Genomic DNA, 16,928 nt, shown 5'->3' with positions numbered 1-16,928 from the left:
ATTCAAAGATTTATTTTTCATGTTTAAAAACCATTTATATGAATTAGCTCTTTATATTTCTCCAAAAAATTATATATTGTTATTGGTTTTCAAATTCGTTTATTAATTTTGGATAAATTTGAACTAGAATATATTTAAAGATTTATTTTTTATGTTTAAAAGATATTTGTAGGAATTAGCTCCTTATGTGTCTCCAAAAATATATATTGTATTTATTTTTAAATTAGTTTATTACTATTGAATAATTTTGACCTAGAATTTATTTAAATTTTTACTTTTTTTATGATGAAAATAATATTTTTATGACTTAGATCTTTCTGTAAAAAAAAACATAATCAACATTTACATTTAGTTTTCCCTTTAAAAAGAAAATGAATGCTATTGAAATTAATCATAATTGCTCTACTTTACCATCCCATCAATTGATTAATAATTTCTCCATTAATTGAAAAAAAAAAAAAAACTCTCCTAAAAATTTCTCGAATCGAAAGCCTCCCTCTCTGGTTCCAAGGACAAACATTAATGAATCCTGGGTCATTGACTCGAAGTCGCCCACATAATGTATTATTGATTCGGAGCTGCGTGCAAGGTGTTTTGGGAACCCCTCCCCCTCCCCCACTCTTTTAACCCCCCCCCCCCCCTTGGGCTGATCTAACCCCTCCCCTAACACCTCTCTCCCCCCCCCCCCTTTTCTAAATACATCTACGTTGTTATTCCTCGCAATCCCATGCCTTACCTCCTTTTTATTACCCATGATATATCCCCCTTTCTCTCTCTCTCTCTCTCTCTCTCTCTCTCTCTCTTTACACACAAGTACACCAAAGTCTCACATACACAATTATACGGTATGCGTGTATATATATATATATATATATATATGTATGTATGTATATATATACCCCTCATTATTTACTTCAGGTAAGTTAAATCAAAATTAGGCACCGCAAAGAAATTAATCCGAACATACATGCCCCAGATATATCCCAGAACATATGAAATCCACAAAGGAAATAAGACCAGAAGGGAAAGTAGTCCATAATTACTTCCCAGAAAGTATTCCTACGTTTTGTTCAAAACAGATCCACGTCTCATCATCATTCCATACAGGCATAAATGCGCAGTTGTTCTTCGAGCAAATACATTAACATGTGTTGAACACTGTTGAGCACGAGTGCCATAATGACACACTTACATTTTTGCTTTTTCCATCGACACATGTGTTAGAGAGAGAGAGAGAGAGAGAGAGAGAGAGAGAGAGAGAGAAATACTGCTGGTATGGCATCAATTATTACTGGCTTATTAAATTCTAATATTTGAATAAATGAACGGGTTGAGAGAGAGAGAGAGAGAGAGAGAGAGAGAGAGAGAGAAAGAGAGAGAGAGAGTATATATATATATATATATATGTATATATATATATATATATATATATCATCTACGCAAAGGGCCTCAGTTAGATTTCGCCTGTCGTCTCTATCTTGAGCATTTAAATCAACACTTTTCCATTCATTTGCTTGAATAAATGAACGGGTTAAAATAGAGAGAGAGAGAGAGAGAGAGAGAGAGAGAGAGAGAGAGAGAGAGCATGACTTCGCGAGATTTACCCCTGATAGAAATCCAATCGCCAACTCAGTGTCTTATGACAGCAACAACAACAACAACAAGAACATCGTTCCCTACGTTGTTAAGCAGCTTACGTAAACAGCTTTCTTCACGCTGACATTGACATAAGGAAGAAAGGACAGGAAATCGTGATATGGAAATATGGTAATGAATATTCGTTATGTTATTTAAATGATTTTGGACAGGTGGGGGGGGTCCGAAAGATGGGAAAAGATGTGTGAATGGAGGGAATCATGTCTCTCTCTCTCTCTCTCTCTCTCTCTCTCTCTCTCTCTCTCGAGCTGATATTATTCATGTTACTGGTAGTCGTATAGGTCAATGACTGGCACTACTCGGCAAGATCTTGCTCTCGGTATTAAGCAAAAAAGTTAAATGCATATATGTGTGTGTGTATATAGTATATATATATATATATACACACATATATGCATTTAACTTTTTTGCTTAATACCGAGAGCAAGATCTTGCTCTCGGTATTAAGCAAAAAAGTTAAATGCATATATATATATATATATATATACGAATTAAGGCATAAATAAATAACAAGGTAAATTGGATTTGGTCGTAGCGATTACATTTAAATCTGTCTACAGGCATGTATGTATAATAGCACATGTGTTGTTATCATTACTACCTGTTTTAAACGCGTGCAGTGAACGGTACATATTTTATTCCCATTAATGTTAATCGATTTCAATCGTCCCCTAGAGCCCCCCCCCCCCCCCCTCCTCCCCTCATTCGTAATCACAGAATATAAATTCCTAAACTTTCAAGTATCTTAGATGAGAAGAAGAAAGTATGAGAACTTGACGCGAATGGTACGAAATCGGAGAATGGCGAAGTTACCACACAGCGCCAGGCGCAACTGAAAATAATAAGAACCAAGAAGGTGCGCTCTTATATTGGCAATGAACTTGAACAAAGCGATAACATGGCACCCTTGGCTTGGGGAGGGTTCGTAGGCACTCCCTCCCCTTCCCCGAGGACGTTAGGGGGCTTTTCGCGGGGTCAAATGTAGGTCATAATTATGACGATCGTGTTAAGTCCAGGTGTGATGCCGACACTTGTGGCGGCGGTTATGTGACTTTGTTTTTCGGCGTTTAGCAGATGTTGAAATACCGGAGGAGTCAAATAAATATTGCTAATGTGGTTCATTGCTATAAAAAAGTAATCACTGCTCTGTAGAAATTTAGACTACATAATTCTGAAACAAATTAATGACATGTACGTATTAGTATTTTTCCATCATCCAAGAGGATTATTTATCCTTTCAAAAGCATAAACGCCATTGATTTGTTGAGCAAGCAAGAATATTAATTCTCGTGATTTTCTTTTCCAGGTGGAGAAGTGAATAACACAGGTGTCTGATCACCAATCATGCGTTTCTACCATTTCTGAGAGTTTCGTACAAATGGTAAGTGCCTTTCATATTTGGCATGGTTGTCCAATTTTGTTTATATACTCAAATTTAATCCATTGAATATACTCAAATTCATTGGTTTTCAAATGAAGTTACGTAACATGTTTGGCCTCTTCAATTTTGTTTATATACTCAAATTTGAACCATTGAATATACTCAAATTTTTTGGTTTTCCAATGAAGTTACGTAACATGTATGGCCTCTTCAAGTTTGTTTACATACTCAAATATAAACCATTAAATATACTCAAATTTAAATGATTAATTATACTCAAATTTAAAGCATTTAATATACCAAATTTAGACCAACGAATATACCGAATTTAAACCATTGAATATACTCAAATTTAAACCAATGAAAATACCAAATTTAAACCAATGAATATACTAATATATAAACCATTGAATATACTCAAATTTGAACGATTGAATATACTCAAATTTATTGGTTTTCCGACGAAGTTACGTAACATGTTTGGCCTCTTCAATTTTGTTTATATACTCAAATTTGAACCATTGAATATACTCAAATTTAAAGCATTAATTATACTCAAATTTAAAGCATTTAATATACCAAATTTAGACCAATGAATATACCGAATTTAAACCATTGAATATACTCAAATTTAAACCAATGAATATACCAAATTTAAACCTATGAACATACTCAAATTTGAACCATTGAATATACTCAAATTTATTGGTTTTCCAATGAAGTTACGTAACATGTTTGAACTCTTCAATTTTGTTTATATACTCAAATTTAAACCATTGAATATACTCAAATTTAAACCATTGAATATACTCAAATTTAAACCATTGAATACCTAACCTCTTACAATACCTCATTCACCCGAAGCAACCAATACACATAAGTTAACCAAGATGGCAGACCATTCTATTATCGTATTCTCCGTCTTTCCTCGCAGCCGGCCAAGATGGCAGAAGAATGGGACATCGACTCAATCGCAGAGGAGGAATGGCAGTCCAAGGCCGTGTACCACGTCCCCGACTCCCAGACGGAGGAAGGATGCAAGGACCACGCCATGCTGTCCCTCCCGAAGAACTTGGTCTTGAAGCAGTCGCAGACCATGGCAGGAGTAAGTGCTGTAAGGATAAACTTGGGTTTTTAAGACTTCTCTCTCTCTCTCTCTCTCTCTCTCTCTCTCTCTCTCTCTCTCTCTCTCAATTAATTACCATTATTTCAATCATTCTTACTATGTTATGCTCATTAACCTTATTTGTTTACGAATAAGGCAAGGATAAAATATAGTTTTTAAGACTCTCTCTCTCTCTCTCTCTCTCTCTCTCTCTCTCTCTCTCTACCAATATTAGTTAATGACAATTTTTCAATAATTCTTATAATGTGTGTCCATTAACCTTACATAATGCAATACATTGTACAATACATGTTACTTACTTTTATTGTTATAATTTCCTGATTAAATATTACAATGTTTATTTCATCATCATCATCATCATCCCCATCATCATCATCATCATCTCCTCCTAAGTCTATTGCCTCAAATGGCCTCGATTAGATTTCGCCAGTCGTCTCTATCCTGAGCTTTCAATTCAATACTTCTCCATTCATCATCTCCCACTCCACGCTTCATAGTCCTCAGCCATGTAGGCCTGGGTCTTCCAACTCATCTAGTGCCTTGTGGAGCCTTGTGTTTATTTATATGTATTTTATCCCACAGGTCATGGGTGTGTGGAGTACTGACTACATCCCAAGGGGCTCCAGATTCGGCCCTCTGAAGGGGCATGTCTATGCCAAGGATGAAGTGCCCAAAACTGCCAATCGGAAATATTTCTGGAGGGTACGTATCTGAAGTTTCAACTCTCTCTCTCTCTCTCTCTCTCTCTCTCTCTCTCTCTCTCTCACTTTGTAACGTTGGACAAGAGGTTTTTACCAATTTTATTTTTACTTAATTATTTTGATTTGACTTTGCTTCACGTAGAAGTCTTTTGTTTCCACCTTCTTGTTTCGACTTCTCTCTCTCTCGCTCCCTCTCTCTCTCTCTCTCTCTCTCTCTCTCTCTCTGGTGATAGTGTTATGCAGGTTAAAAGGTGATGGTAGCTGTTCCAGTTTTTAATACACATTCATGTAGCACCAGAAATGCTCTCTCTCTCTCTCTCTCTCTCTCTCTCTCTCTCTCTCTCAGGTGGAGGATTGTATGGTAGTCATCTCCCCTCGTTTTCTTATACTGATATTCATTTACTGATTTTCTTCAGTTGAGGATTTAATAAAATTGTAACCTAATTACACCGAAATTAAGCGGGTGCGGACCAGCACGGTCTCTTCTTCCAAAAATGTTAGTTACTTTTTATTTCATTTCTGTAATGCGAGTAAACACATGCTCTTTCAATACTTATTATCTCGTTTCTTATAATTTTAGATTATCCCTTTTTTAGATATTCTTGTTTAAGATTTATTATACGTCCGGGAACAATTAAAATGACACTACAGTTTTTTTTTTTTTTTTTATAATTAATCAGATTTCATTTGGATTTTTTTGTTTATTGATAATTAACTCAGATTTCAGTTTACATATTTTATTGCGTATTGAAAATTAATCAGATTTGAGTTGACATTTTGTTTTTGTTTATTGTTAATTAACTCAGATTTTCAATTAATCAAGTTTCAGTTTACATATTTCATTATTTATTGATAATTAACTCAGATTTCAGTTTGAATTTTTAGTAACTCAGATTTTAGTTTACAAATTTTAATGTTTATTGATAACTAACTCTGATTTATTTATTAGACAAGCGAAAGAGTTTTCCACTGCATTTTATGTAAATCACGACATCTTAATTGCAATAAACAAACTTCATTAACACGACACAATGATTAAATTCCATTTTGTTTTCATATTCGCTTCCCTATTTTGATTTTATAAAATTTTCAATTCATTTCTATTATGTTCTATTCTAAGAATTCTATTATTTTCTCTCTTTTTCTATTCCCGAGCTGTTCTATTCTAGCTCGGGATATTTTTTAGTTAAACATCATTGAGGTTTTTTTCATTTTGATATCGGTACTGGTTTCAACTTTTTCAACTTACACACCGCTTTATATAATAAGTAATCTTTTGATCTACTCTTGTATTTATTATTTTTTTTTTTTTAACCAAACGAGAGGTCATACAGTTCTGTTTTATTTTTTCTCTAATCTTTGTAGGTCGGGGTGGAGGGTCGCAAGATATATGAGGTAATTTTTGCATGCTTGGAAATTTTTTTTCCCCTTTTTTTCTTTGGCATACAGAAGGTCTCCAACCTACGAACACTCGACTTAAGGACATTTGACTTACGAGTACTCGACTTATGAGAATTTGACTTACGAGTCCTCGACTTACGAGCATTTCTAGATACAAACACGAATCAAACTGAAAATAACAAAGATAAGATTAAGAAATACTGTAATTAAAACAATATGTTATTTAATACAGTATCAAAACGACATTTGTAATAACCTGATATCTATTTCATATGAAACTAGACTATTTGTTGACTTTTGTGGTTGGAAATCATAGACATTGGATTCAGGTTAGACCAAAACGTAACAAAAGTTCAACTTAAAAACAACTTGACTTACAAATATCAACTTGGAACCTATTAAGTGTGTAAGTTAGGGACCTTCAGTATAGATTTACATCCCATAGATTAACTGCATGATTAGAACAAACATTTTCTCCTTCGAAATTCTCTTTTTTCTATTAATTATTTTGCTTTGTGTTTATGTCTATGTTTTTTCTTAGTTGTTTATACCTATTTACATTCGTTGCTCATAACCTTTGTTTGGTTGCATGTATTACTAGACAATAACCCTGACAATGAAAAATTTACTTTAGGCTTGTATTTAAAAAATCATGTTGCCCGTTGTTTTAATATGTAATAATAGCTAAGGAAAATCATAAAGATAAAAATAAAAGCTTGAATCTGCTGCTATTTCATCTCTAATGTTTTTCCAAAAATAGACAATAACCCTGTCGATGAAGAATCTACTTTAGGCTTGTATTTAAAAACATCTTGCCCGTTGTTTTAATATATAATAATAGTTAAGAAAAATGAAAATTAAAGCTTGAATCTGCTGCTATTTCATCTCTAATTGAAAAAAAAAAAAACTTTTTTTTACCTCCGCGCTTTTCTTAGTGAATCAAATTGTTTAAAATAATGGATTTTTATGTGCCCTTCTTGCCCCTCATACTTAATGCTACGATTGTTATATTTAATGTTTTTGTTGTTGTTGTTCTTGTTGAAGTTGTTCCCTCTAACTTTTTTATGTTGTTCAATTCCTGTCCAGTATTTTATAGACTATGTTGAATGTTTAGTTTTGAATAAATAGAATGTTTATGGAATATTTACATCCAAAATCATTTAAAAATAATCCTCAGTATTCATACCCTTTGATCCAAAATTAAAAATACGAATCAGTAGCCTCGTATTAAATTAAATAGTTAAAACTTACCATCATCAAGTTGTTTATGAATTAATCATAGACGATATTTGGTCCAAATTTCAAAAGACGACTTTTCTAATAGGCTTATCAAGAAATCAGTTCTCGTATTGAATTAAAATAGTTAAAATTTACCATTACCTTTTGGTTGATTAATTGACCATAGACGATATGGATCAAATCTTACTAATGATTTTACTACTTTTTGCAGGTTTATAAAGAAAACGAGTTGTACTATTACATCGATGGGTATGATACGACAAGAGCAAATTGGATGAGGTATGTCAACCCGGCCTATTCCTCCAGTGCTCAGAACCTTATCGCCTGTCAGTATAAGGTAATTATTATTATTATTATTATTATTATTATTATTATTATTATTATTGTTGTTGTTATTATTATTGTTGTTGTTGTTGTTGTTAGTACTGTTGTTTTCCTTAACATTTGTTAATAGTATTTCCTTCAACGCTAAATTATTAATGTTACTATTATTAGCTAAGCTACCCTAGTTGGAAAAGCAAGATGCTATAAGCCCAGGAGCTCCAACAGTAAAAAATATCCCAGTGAGGAAAGGAAATAAGGAAATAAATAAACAGGATAAGAATATAAGAAGTAATGAACAATTAAACTAAAATAATTAAAAAAGTATCAACATCAAAACAGATATTCTTTGTATAAACTATAAACAGACTTAAGTCAGCCTGTTCATCATAAAAGCATTTGCTGCAAGTTTGAACTTTTGAAGTTCTACCGATTCAAATATCCAGTCAATGTATTGTTGTGAATGAAGTGAGTAATACACTAGATTTCTTATATGTTCTCATATTCGTTTATAAGATTTTTTTCTCAGAATCTGAGGTAATCAAACAACCTTTTTACCTGAAATATTTACTTTCCAGACCAACATATACTTCTACACTATAAAGCCCATCCTACCTGACCAAGAGCTTCTGGTTTGGTACTGCAAGGAGTTTGCTACTAGACTGAACTATCCCTTAACTGGCGAATTGATGCTTCAAAAAATACGTAAGTCAGCTTTAACATTCTGATAGATCATTAATTTGGAGTTTCATAGCTATTGTAAATTGCAAGGCACCCTATGAATTTGATTTAAGCTGACTTGTCATGTATTTAATTGTAATGAAAGCTAGTTCTCTAAAAGATTAAGCTATTATGACTCTTATTCCATTGCGTCATTAGTGCGTTGTATTGTTGATTTAACAGCTGGGAGAACCAAGTTTCCCGAAGAACAATATAAATCAGTACAGGAAAGGCTTCTGAACATTAGTTACTTGAAATAAAATAATCTCATCATATCAGTGAAAATTCTCCCAATTTTTTTTTTCTATTATAATTAGCGTTAGCTAATCTACAACCCTTGTTTGAAAAGCAGGATGCTACAAGCCCTAGGGCTCCAACAGGGAAAAATAGCCCAGTGAGGAAAGGAAATAACTAAAATCTCGTTTCATTTCCTCCAGGTCAGCAAAGTGAAGATGTTGAAATCAAGGAAGAGGAAGTGGAACCTTTCACACAAGAGAGTCCCTCCACATCATCGCCTACAGTTTCGACGACAGGTGGCTCTCCTCCAGCAGCTTCTCCAACTCAGTTTGATTCTCAAAATGGCCAGATCACTCCCCCCGGGCTCTCAGTAAGGTCGGATGAAGGATATATGAGCAATGGCTACCATGACGATTATATCAAGGCTGAAGATTCGTCTGATTCTGAAGGCGACAATAACTATGTCTTAGATTTCAGGTAATTTATTCGTTGAGGCTTATTCGTAGTATGTCGTGGATATGATATGATATATCTAAATTACATTTATGATGTCATTAGACTTATTTATTTATTGCATCTTCAATTTCTTTACAGCAGCAAGGGGAGGAAAGAATCTCGAACATCCACAGCCGAAGAAAATGAAAATCGTAATGAGTACAGGAAAGTGAAGATTAAGATGTCGCGGGCTTATCATTACCGCTCGAAATCTACAGGTTCTGACTCATCTGAAAAAGAGAAGTCCATGTCTCCTCCTCTAGAGTGCCAGCCAGGCATCATTGAGTCAGAAGTAGCACCTCTCTTGGAGTCTCAGCCTCAGCCTCAACTGGTGCCGCAGGTTGTTCGCAAATCCCAGATAGCTCGTCAATCTGCAAAGCGTAATGCTCGGGCATCTCCACCTGTGCAGAGAACATCTCCCTTCCCTGCTCCCAATCAATATGCAACTTATAATGAACATCCATCTCGGATGGATACTGTACTAGAAAATGAAGCCTATGCTGAAAGTCCACGGGAGTCTCTTCACGAAGTACCCCACAGGTATGCTACTTTGGATCAGGCTATTCATCATTCTTCAGAATTATCTCGGCCTGCAGAAGTGCCTAGGGTTCCAGAGTCTTCTCGTCCAGATACTCATACAACTACAGTGTTCCCTGACTCTCGTATGTCTGTTATGCCAGACGGTCGAATTCCCAGTATCACTATTACCAAGCACATTGCACCAGAAGGTCGCCAGGCAAGGATTCCTGATGCACGCATAGGCCTACCACCAGCTGTTCGTATGCCTGTGCAGCATGATCCCCATCACCCTCAAGGACGACTTCCATTGCCACCTATGTCAAGGGTACCAGGATTCCCCTCTGGCGTGACTGCCATGCCGACTAGATTACCAACTATGCCTCCTCAAGATCCTCGAATTACAGTAGCTCCAGATTCGCGACTTCCAGTACCGCCTGACACCCGGCACCTTGGACATCCAGACACGCGGCATGTGGTTGCACCAGATACAAGACACACTTTGTCACAAGATACTCGAGATACACTCCCTCCAGATCCCAGAGTCCCTGGTCAATCAGATACTCAGTTCAACTCATCTCGCCCATCGGTGTCAATACTGGAAAATATTTTGCTTCGCCGACAAGGTGGTAAAGATGAAGCAGATACAACCCACTCCTCACCTGCGCCTAGAGACCTGAAAGAACCTGTCCATATTTCTGTTCCTAGTGATGTATCATACAAACCAGACAGTGCAACAAGCAGTTCAGGGGACTGTTCTCACGAAGTTTCATACAAAAGGACTTACTTTGGCTCTGAGAATACTCAGCAGCTTTCTCCTGACTCCTCTTCATCTCCTCCAAAGCCTGATACTCAACCTTATGCTCCTCAACCACCAACGCAGGTGTCATATGGAGCTCAGCCATCAACAAACAATTCTGTGTATCGTACTCCTGTTTCACAAATATTTAATTCAGCTCACTTCAATATGTTCTCCTACAATGGTTACAATGGGAATAACAACAGCGGATTCCCTCAAAGTAATCAAGGTGCTATGCCGGTAGATCATCGTCTCACAATATCCATACCCACTTCAGCATCCGGGCATTCTCCACCATCTAGTAACTCCTCACACTCTTCTCAAGGATCACCTTCATCACAGGGATCAACATCCCCCACCAGCAATAACAGAGGCTACCGGTCTCTTCCGTATCCATTACAGAAAAAGGATGGTAAGATGCATTATGAGTGTAACGTCTGCTACAAAACATTTGGCCAGTTATCTAATTTGAAAGTGCACCTAAGAACCCATTCTGGAGAAAGGCCTTTTAAATGCAGCGTTTGCATTAAAAGCTTTACGCAGCTGGCGCACCTCCAAAAGCATCATCTGGTTCACACAGGAGAGAAACCTCATCAGTGTGACATATGTAAAAAGAGGTTTAGTTCTACTTCAAATCTCAAGACTCATATGAGACTCCACTCAGGACAAAAGCCTTATGCATGTGATTTGTGCCCTGCTAAATTCACCCAGTTTGTGCATCTGAAGCTGCACAAAAGATTGCACACAAATGAAAGACCTTATACTTGCAACACTTGCAGTAAGAAATACATCAGTGCCTCAGGATTAAGGTGAGTTGAGATACTTGCTATGATTGTTTAGTAATGCTTTTGTAATTCATATGCCACACACCTTGATGACTGTTATGTCTTATGCAATATAATCTCATGTTTATGCATTTTCCTTTGCAGAACCCATTGGAAAACGACTAGCTGTAAGCCTTCCAGTCCAGAAGAAGAGCTAGCTGCTGAACGTTCTCCCACAGGATCATCCTCAGGCTATGATTATTGCCCATCAATTGCCTCAGGTGTGTTTTCCCTCCTTCTTTATGAGTTCTGAGTCAGTCGATTTATAAATTTTGCTGAGATAAACTTGAAATATTGATTTAGCCATGAATTACCCCAGTAGGTTTATGGTAGTCTATTCAAAACACCCCTTACTACAAAGTGTGATTCGGGAATATCCCGCTCAAGCCTTCTTGTTTCCAATAGTGTTCACAATCTCACCATCCCTTATCTTTCCTGTTCATGAGCAAATTTTAAACCATTATTTTTCCTTTTAATTTTTAACTGATAATCTTTTTCTCTAAAGATTAATATAATCATTCCTCGCACCCTCTTCTTACAGGAAGCAGTTTAGAAACCTACGACAACAACAGCATGGATGACATGGAACATTTACCAAGGAACGATGGTCTGCACGATGATGTGGACTACGACCCAAAGAGCCCATCTTATATGATTCCTGATGAATTGATCAAACAGTCGCAGGAGGAGTTCAAATCATACAACAGAGACATCAAATGTGAGACTGACTCTAGACCGTCTGTGATTGAGACCGCCCACCATGCGATCGAGTGCACCTAGAACTCTGTGATATATAAACTTGTGATGATGTGATAAAAACATTCTGAAATTCAGCTGTGAAAAAGTGATCACATGAAATTAATAGAGTTAGGAGTGAAATCTCATGGATGATAAGTGGGCAGCATTGCCCCAACGAGGGGTATAGTGTTCGTCGTCTCTCCCAGCACTGTTTTACTTGTGATCAGGAACAGTTATCTGCTGGCAGTGTTTACCGTGATTGGGGATGCATAACTGCTGGCAGTTGTTGCCTTTGATAGGGGAACGCATAGGCCTGCGTACCGGTCTTGTTTGCCATGTGATTGGAAGGGCAGAAACACTGTCAAGTGTTTACCTTATGATGGGGAACACATAACTGCTGACAGTGGCAGTTTTATGACCTGCAGATAATTACTTTCACGTTCAAGATTGATACTGTGCTGTGTCTGTTGGCAGTGTTTCCCTTATAGTAGGTATTACTTGCCTGATTACTGTATGGTATTTGCCCTGCAAGAAAAATTGTCTCGATTCCAGCGGGCAATGTTCCTTATGGTAAAAAAAAAGAAATGTTAAGAATGTTCTCTTGGAAAATAATCCGTAACACTGAGGCTGATGGAAGACACTCTGTGAGTGTGATTTCCATTTATTCAATAGCATATGTTTTTGATATGTAGATAATTCTAATGAACAAATATTTTTTTTTCTATGTAAATAGTATGTTTCACCTTAGGGCGTAAGTTCTCATACTATATTTGTACATGTCGCATAAATATGATTTTGATATCATGACGTGACGGACTTTTCACACGAATGACAAGACTTAGTTGAAGTGATTTTTCTACGTTTAATGGGACTTTGAAACCACCATTTCATTTTCTCTAGATATGAAAACCAGATCAAGAAATGATCAAATCAAAAAGGTGATCTACCTAACTCTCTCCAATTCCATTATCGGCATTATAAGGAATAGTTACAGTAGTTCTGTTTTTATTTTGTATTTCGAGTGGCATTTATTACGAACCTTAATCAACTTTGGCATTGTGAGATGAAAGTGATTGAATAGCATTAATTGTCTTATTCCTAAGAAATTTCTTCCCCCAGACAATAACAAGAGGATGAGTTTATTGGTTAAATTATTATTATTTACGATTGTTTTGTTTGTAAAATTGTTCACTGCGCTTTAGGAAATATTTAGGATGATATTTGGCTGGATAATTTGGTCATTGGTTGAATTAAACCCTGCTGTAATGATTCTATTATTATTATTATTATTAGTTTTATTTTTTATTACTATTATACTGAATTACAAAGATTAGTTATTGTCAACGTAATTCAAATAAGTTATTTGGTCTCATATATTTAATTTGTCCCATTGGAATTAAGGTAAATTGTCTTTATGAATTATTATTTGGATGAAAAAATCTATTGAGGAAATTATAACCTTTGATAATTAAAAGAAAATTATAAAATTTTACTTTTTATGACAAGAAGCTTTTGACTTTTTTTTTTTTTTTTTTTTTTTTTAAGTAATGTTCAAAAAATCGGAAAAATTTTTGTGTGACGAACATTCAGCACGGGATGTCAATGACCATAAATGCTCAAGGAAAACCCACTCATATAATTTTTCATCCTTTTTTTTTCTTAAAGATATTTACAGAAGGTACCTGAAGATTATCAAGAAATTAATTGGCTCTTAATGCCACATTGCCAAGGGAAGATTAGCTGATCTATTTTAATCTTTTCATTTCTACTTTCATGCTCAATTATTTTTTTGGTGACCTGACATTTTATTATGAAATGAAAACGACATTACGCTCAGTCCAGGGCGACAGACATTTAGGGAGACTTCATTTCCTAGAGCAGAATTCATGCTCACTCCAGGGCATCAAGGTGTTAGTAACTCAAATCCGAGTTGCCTTTATTCAACAACTCAATGTATACCAAACCACGTCCTTCTCTCTCTCTCTCTCTCTCTCTCTCTCTCTCTCTCTCTCTCTCTCTCTCTCTCTCTCTCTCTCTCTCTCTGCAATGACGGTTCTGTTTAGTTTTGTTGGTTAGTGTGGACACAGGACTCATAACTTTTTTGCTTAAAACGGTGACTTTCGTTTGTTTATTTAGGTTTCTTAACGAGGAGATTATAAAGTGTGACTTTTCTGTCACCAGATGGCTCTGTCATCACCTCTGAAATTACATTTTTTCATTCATTGAGATTCTGGGAAAAAAACAAATATATAGATATATATTTTCTGCACGTTATTTCGTCCAATTTTTTCAGTGTAAAAATTGTATAGTTCAAAATATTCTGTACAGCTGTACATATGGAGAAACTCTAATTTATTTTTTTCCGGTAGGAAATCACTAGTAACTGTGATTCATAACAAAGAAGGAAGAAACCTTCTCAATACCTGTAAACAAACAATCCGCCATACTTATTTATCATTCTTTTACATAGAGCTTATTATACATATACATATATGAATATATATTTTGAGTGTACATATGAGAGTAAGGGATACTGCAAAGAAGACTTAAAATTATGGTATATAATAATTTTTAAAAGAATAGATTTTACATCCCCAAAATTTTGACGTACTTTTTTTTTCTTCAAAATTTTGACGCTTTTTTCTTCAAAATTTGAACGTACTTTCTCTTCAAATTTTGACGTACTTTCTTCAAAATTTGACGTCTTTTTGTTTCAAAATTTTTACGTATTTTTTCAAAATTTTGACGTAATTTTTTCTTCAAAATTTTGACGTAATTTTTTCTTCAAAATTTAACGTGAGGCTTTTCTTCAAAATTTTGACGTACTCTTATCTTCAAAATTTTGACGTACTGTTTTCTTCAAAATTTTGACGTACGTTTTTATTCAAAAGTTTTGACGTACTTTTTTCCTTCTTTCGTTATGATTATTTTGTTAAAAGAACCCTCCTCACTATAAAGCTGTGTTAACACACATGTAGGGCTGGAATAGGCACCGTCCATCTTAATATAGCATATCTCTACTAAAAATCACAAAAAAAGTGAGTGTAGGCACTTAATTGTTTTTCGTTTTATTGTAATTTTTTTTAACATTTAGTTTTTTTTCTTTTAATGGTTGTTGCTATTTTTATTTGTTTGTTTTGGACGCTGCCCCACCGAGTTAAAAGTTGTTTTTGATCTAAGGATGATATCTCCTCTCCAACACCCCTTAATTGATAGGATTTTCAGGTAGTCCTCAATATGTTAATTTTCATTTGTCATCGTAATCATGCAAGAGATGGCAAAGGCACTTTGTTACTGTTATTATTGTTTATTGTTGTTTTGTTGAATAACTTACCTTCTCCTTCATTCGGTTTGATTAAGGATGGAAACTGCATAGCAAAGCTTTGAGAACTTAAGTAAAATCAAGTCTGTCTCAGAACAGTGCAAAGATATCCTTGTGAGGGCAGAGCAAAATGTCGACAACCAAACCGAGATGACATTGTCAGAGGTTTCCTTTGATGTACACAGGGAATATTAGATTAATTTCCCTTTGAAACGTGAATTACTTTTCGGGGCATGGGATTAATGTGAAAATTGGCGTAGGGCACAGAACACGAAAGACAATTTTTTTTGTCTCACCAGAATGAAGCAAAATGAAATCAGTCAATTCTTTTAAAATAAATCTATTACTCCTTGTAAAGTGATCTCAAATGTATAAAGTATGTTAAATAGCTTACTGATATTTTGTTGATAAGTTTTTAATTATGGGAAACCAGTTTCAAACCATTTTATTTATCGCCCAAGAGGAAGATATAAATTATTTACGTGAAAACTACCCTCTTTTTTTTGTACAAATTCTTTCTTCTCCAACTGTTAAATTTTATAAGGATTTTGTTTTACTGTAGGTAAAAATAAAAAGATATTGATGCCATTATGCAGAGTTATGATTAGTTATATTTTTCAGTTAATACTTCTATCGGAGAGAGTCGAATAATATAGACATGAAGAAAACAAAAGTTTATTCTCAACATCCTTTCCTCTTTTCTTTTTACCCCTTTTTATCAAGACATTTAGTGGATATTATTTATTTTTCTATATTTTTGTTTCTTCGCCCATCTTCCATTTGTGCCTTATACTAGGGGTGGGGGGGATCTTGCTCACTAAATGATGGCATTAACTATGTTGCAGATCAGTGTTAATTATCTGCACAAATTTCCAGTATTAGCAGTATCATCCAATTTCAGCTCCCACATAATTCTTTATTATTACTTTTTCATTCTTCTCCTTCCTACTTATTCTTTTATCGAAGTTCAAGGGGGGGGGGGGTGATTATTCTTTTTTTAAGTTCAAATGAGGATGTATTTTATCAAAGTGGTTGTTTTTTATATGCAAAAAACTGCACTTTTAATTACAGTATATCTTTTATAACGAATGTATTTACATTTACAAAGGAAGATGCTGGCATTTTTGGCTCCATATGGTAGGTATGGTTTGCCAACTTTGTATAACATAAAATATTCAATAAAAATATAAACATTTACTTCTGTGTTTCATTTTGTCAACATTTGTAGTTGTGTTATTTTCCAACAAAACTAAAGAAACATTATTGAAAAGGAATAGAACAAGTTTATGAAGATGTAAAAGAAAAAGAAAAGCAAAGATAAAAATGACGATGAAAATACATTGAGTATAAACTGAAATAAATTGAAATCAATCTTAAGGATACTGATTCCAACAAAATTGAAGAAACATTATTGAAAAGGAATCAAACTAACATATGATGAGGCAGAAGAAA

General features: G+C 34.9%; 1 protein-coding gene across 5 annotated transcripts in view; it reads left to right on the top strand.

Annotated features, from left to right (window-relative positions):
* Blimp-1 (PR domain zinc finger protein 1) overlaps positions 1-16,633 on the top strand; it is a 40,397-nt gene extending 23,764 nt beyond the window's left edge. The window contains exons 2-11 of one of the 5 annotated variants that reach the window (XM_068361399.1): positions 2,963-3,037; positions 3,972-4,142; positions 4,746-4,865; positions 6,230-6,259; positions 7,716-7,841; positions 8,404-8,530; positions 8,983-9,259; positions 9,377-11,401; positions 11,522-11,637; positions 11,958-16,633. In XM_068361399.1, the coding sequence (XP_068217500.1) occupies positions 3,035-3,037; positions 3,972-4,142; positions 4,746-4,865; positions 6,230-6,259; positions 7,716-7,841; positions 8,404-8,530; positions 8,983-9,259; positions 9,377-11,401; positions 11,522-11,637; positions 11,958-12,196 (3,234 nt within the window). In that variant the 5' untranslated portion in view covers positions 2,963-3,034 and the 3' untranslated portion in view covers positions 12,197-16,633. Of the gene's footprint in view, positions 1-2,962; positions 3,038-3,971; positions 4,152-4,745; positions 4,866-6,229; positions 6,260-7,715; positions 7,842-8,403; positions 8,531-8,982; positions 9,260-9,376; positions 11,402-11,521; positions 11,638-11,957 lie in introns of all 5 variants that reach the window. The other 4 variants (XM_068361397.1, XM_068361398.1, XM_068361401.1 and 1 more) reach the window with 4 other exon arrangements.
* Positions 16,634-16,928: the final 295 nt, after the last annotated feature.

The sequence above is a fragment of the Palaemon carinicauda genome, chromosome 37, assembly GCF_036898095.1.
Source record: "Palaemon carinicauda isolate YSFRI2023 chromosome 37, ASM3689809v2, whole genome shotgun sequence".
NCBI classification, from domain to species: domain Eukaryota; kingdom Metazoa; phylum Arthropoda; class Malacostraca; order Decapoda; family Palaemonidae; genus Palaemon; species Palaemon carinicauda.
The sequence above is the reverse complement of the archived record's forward strand: the minus strand, read 5'-3'. Positions and strand labels throughout refer to the sequence as shown.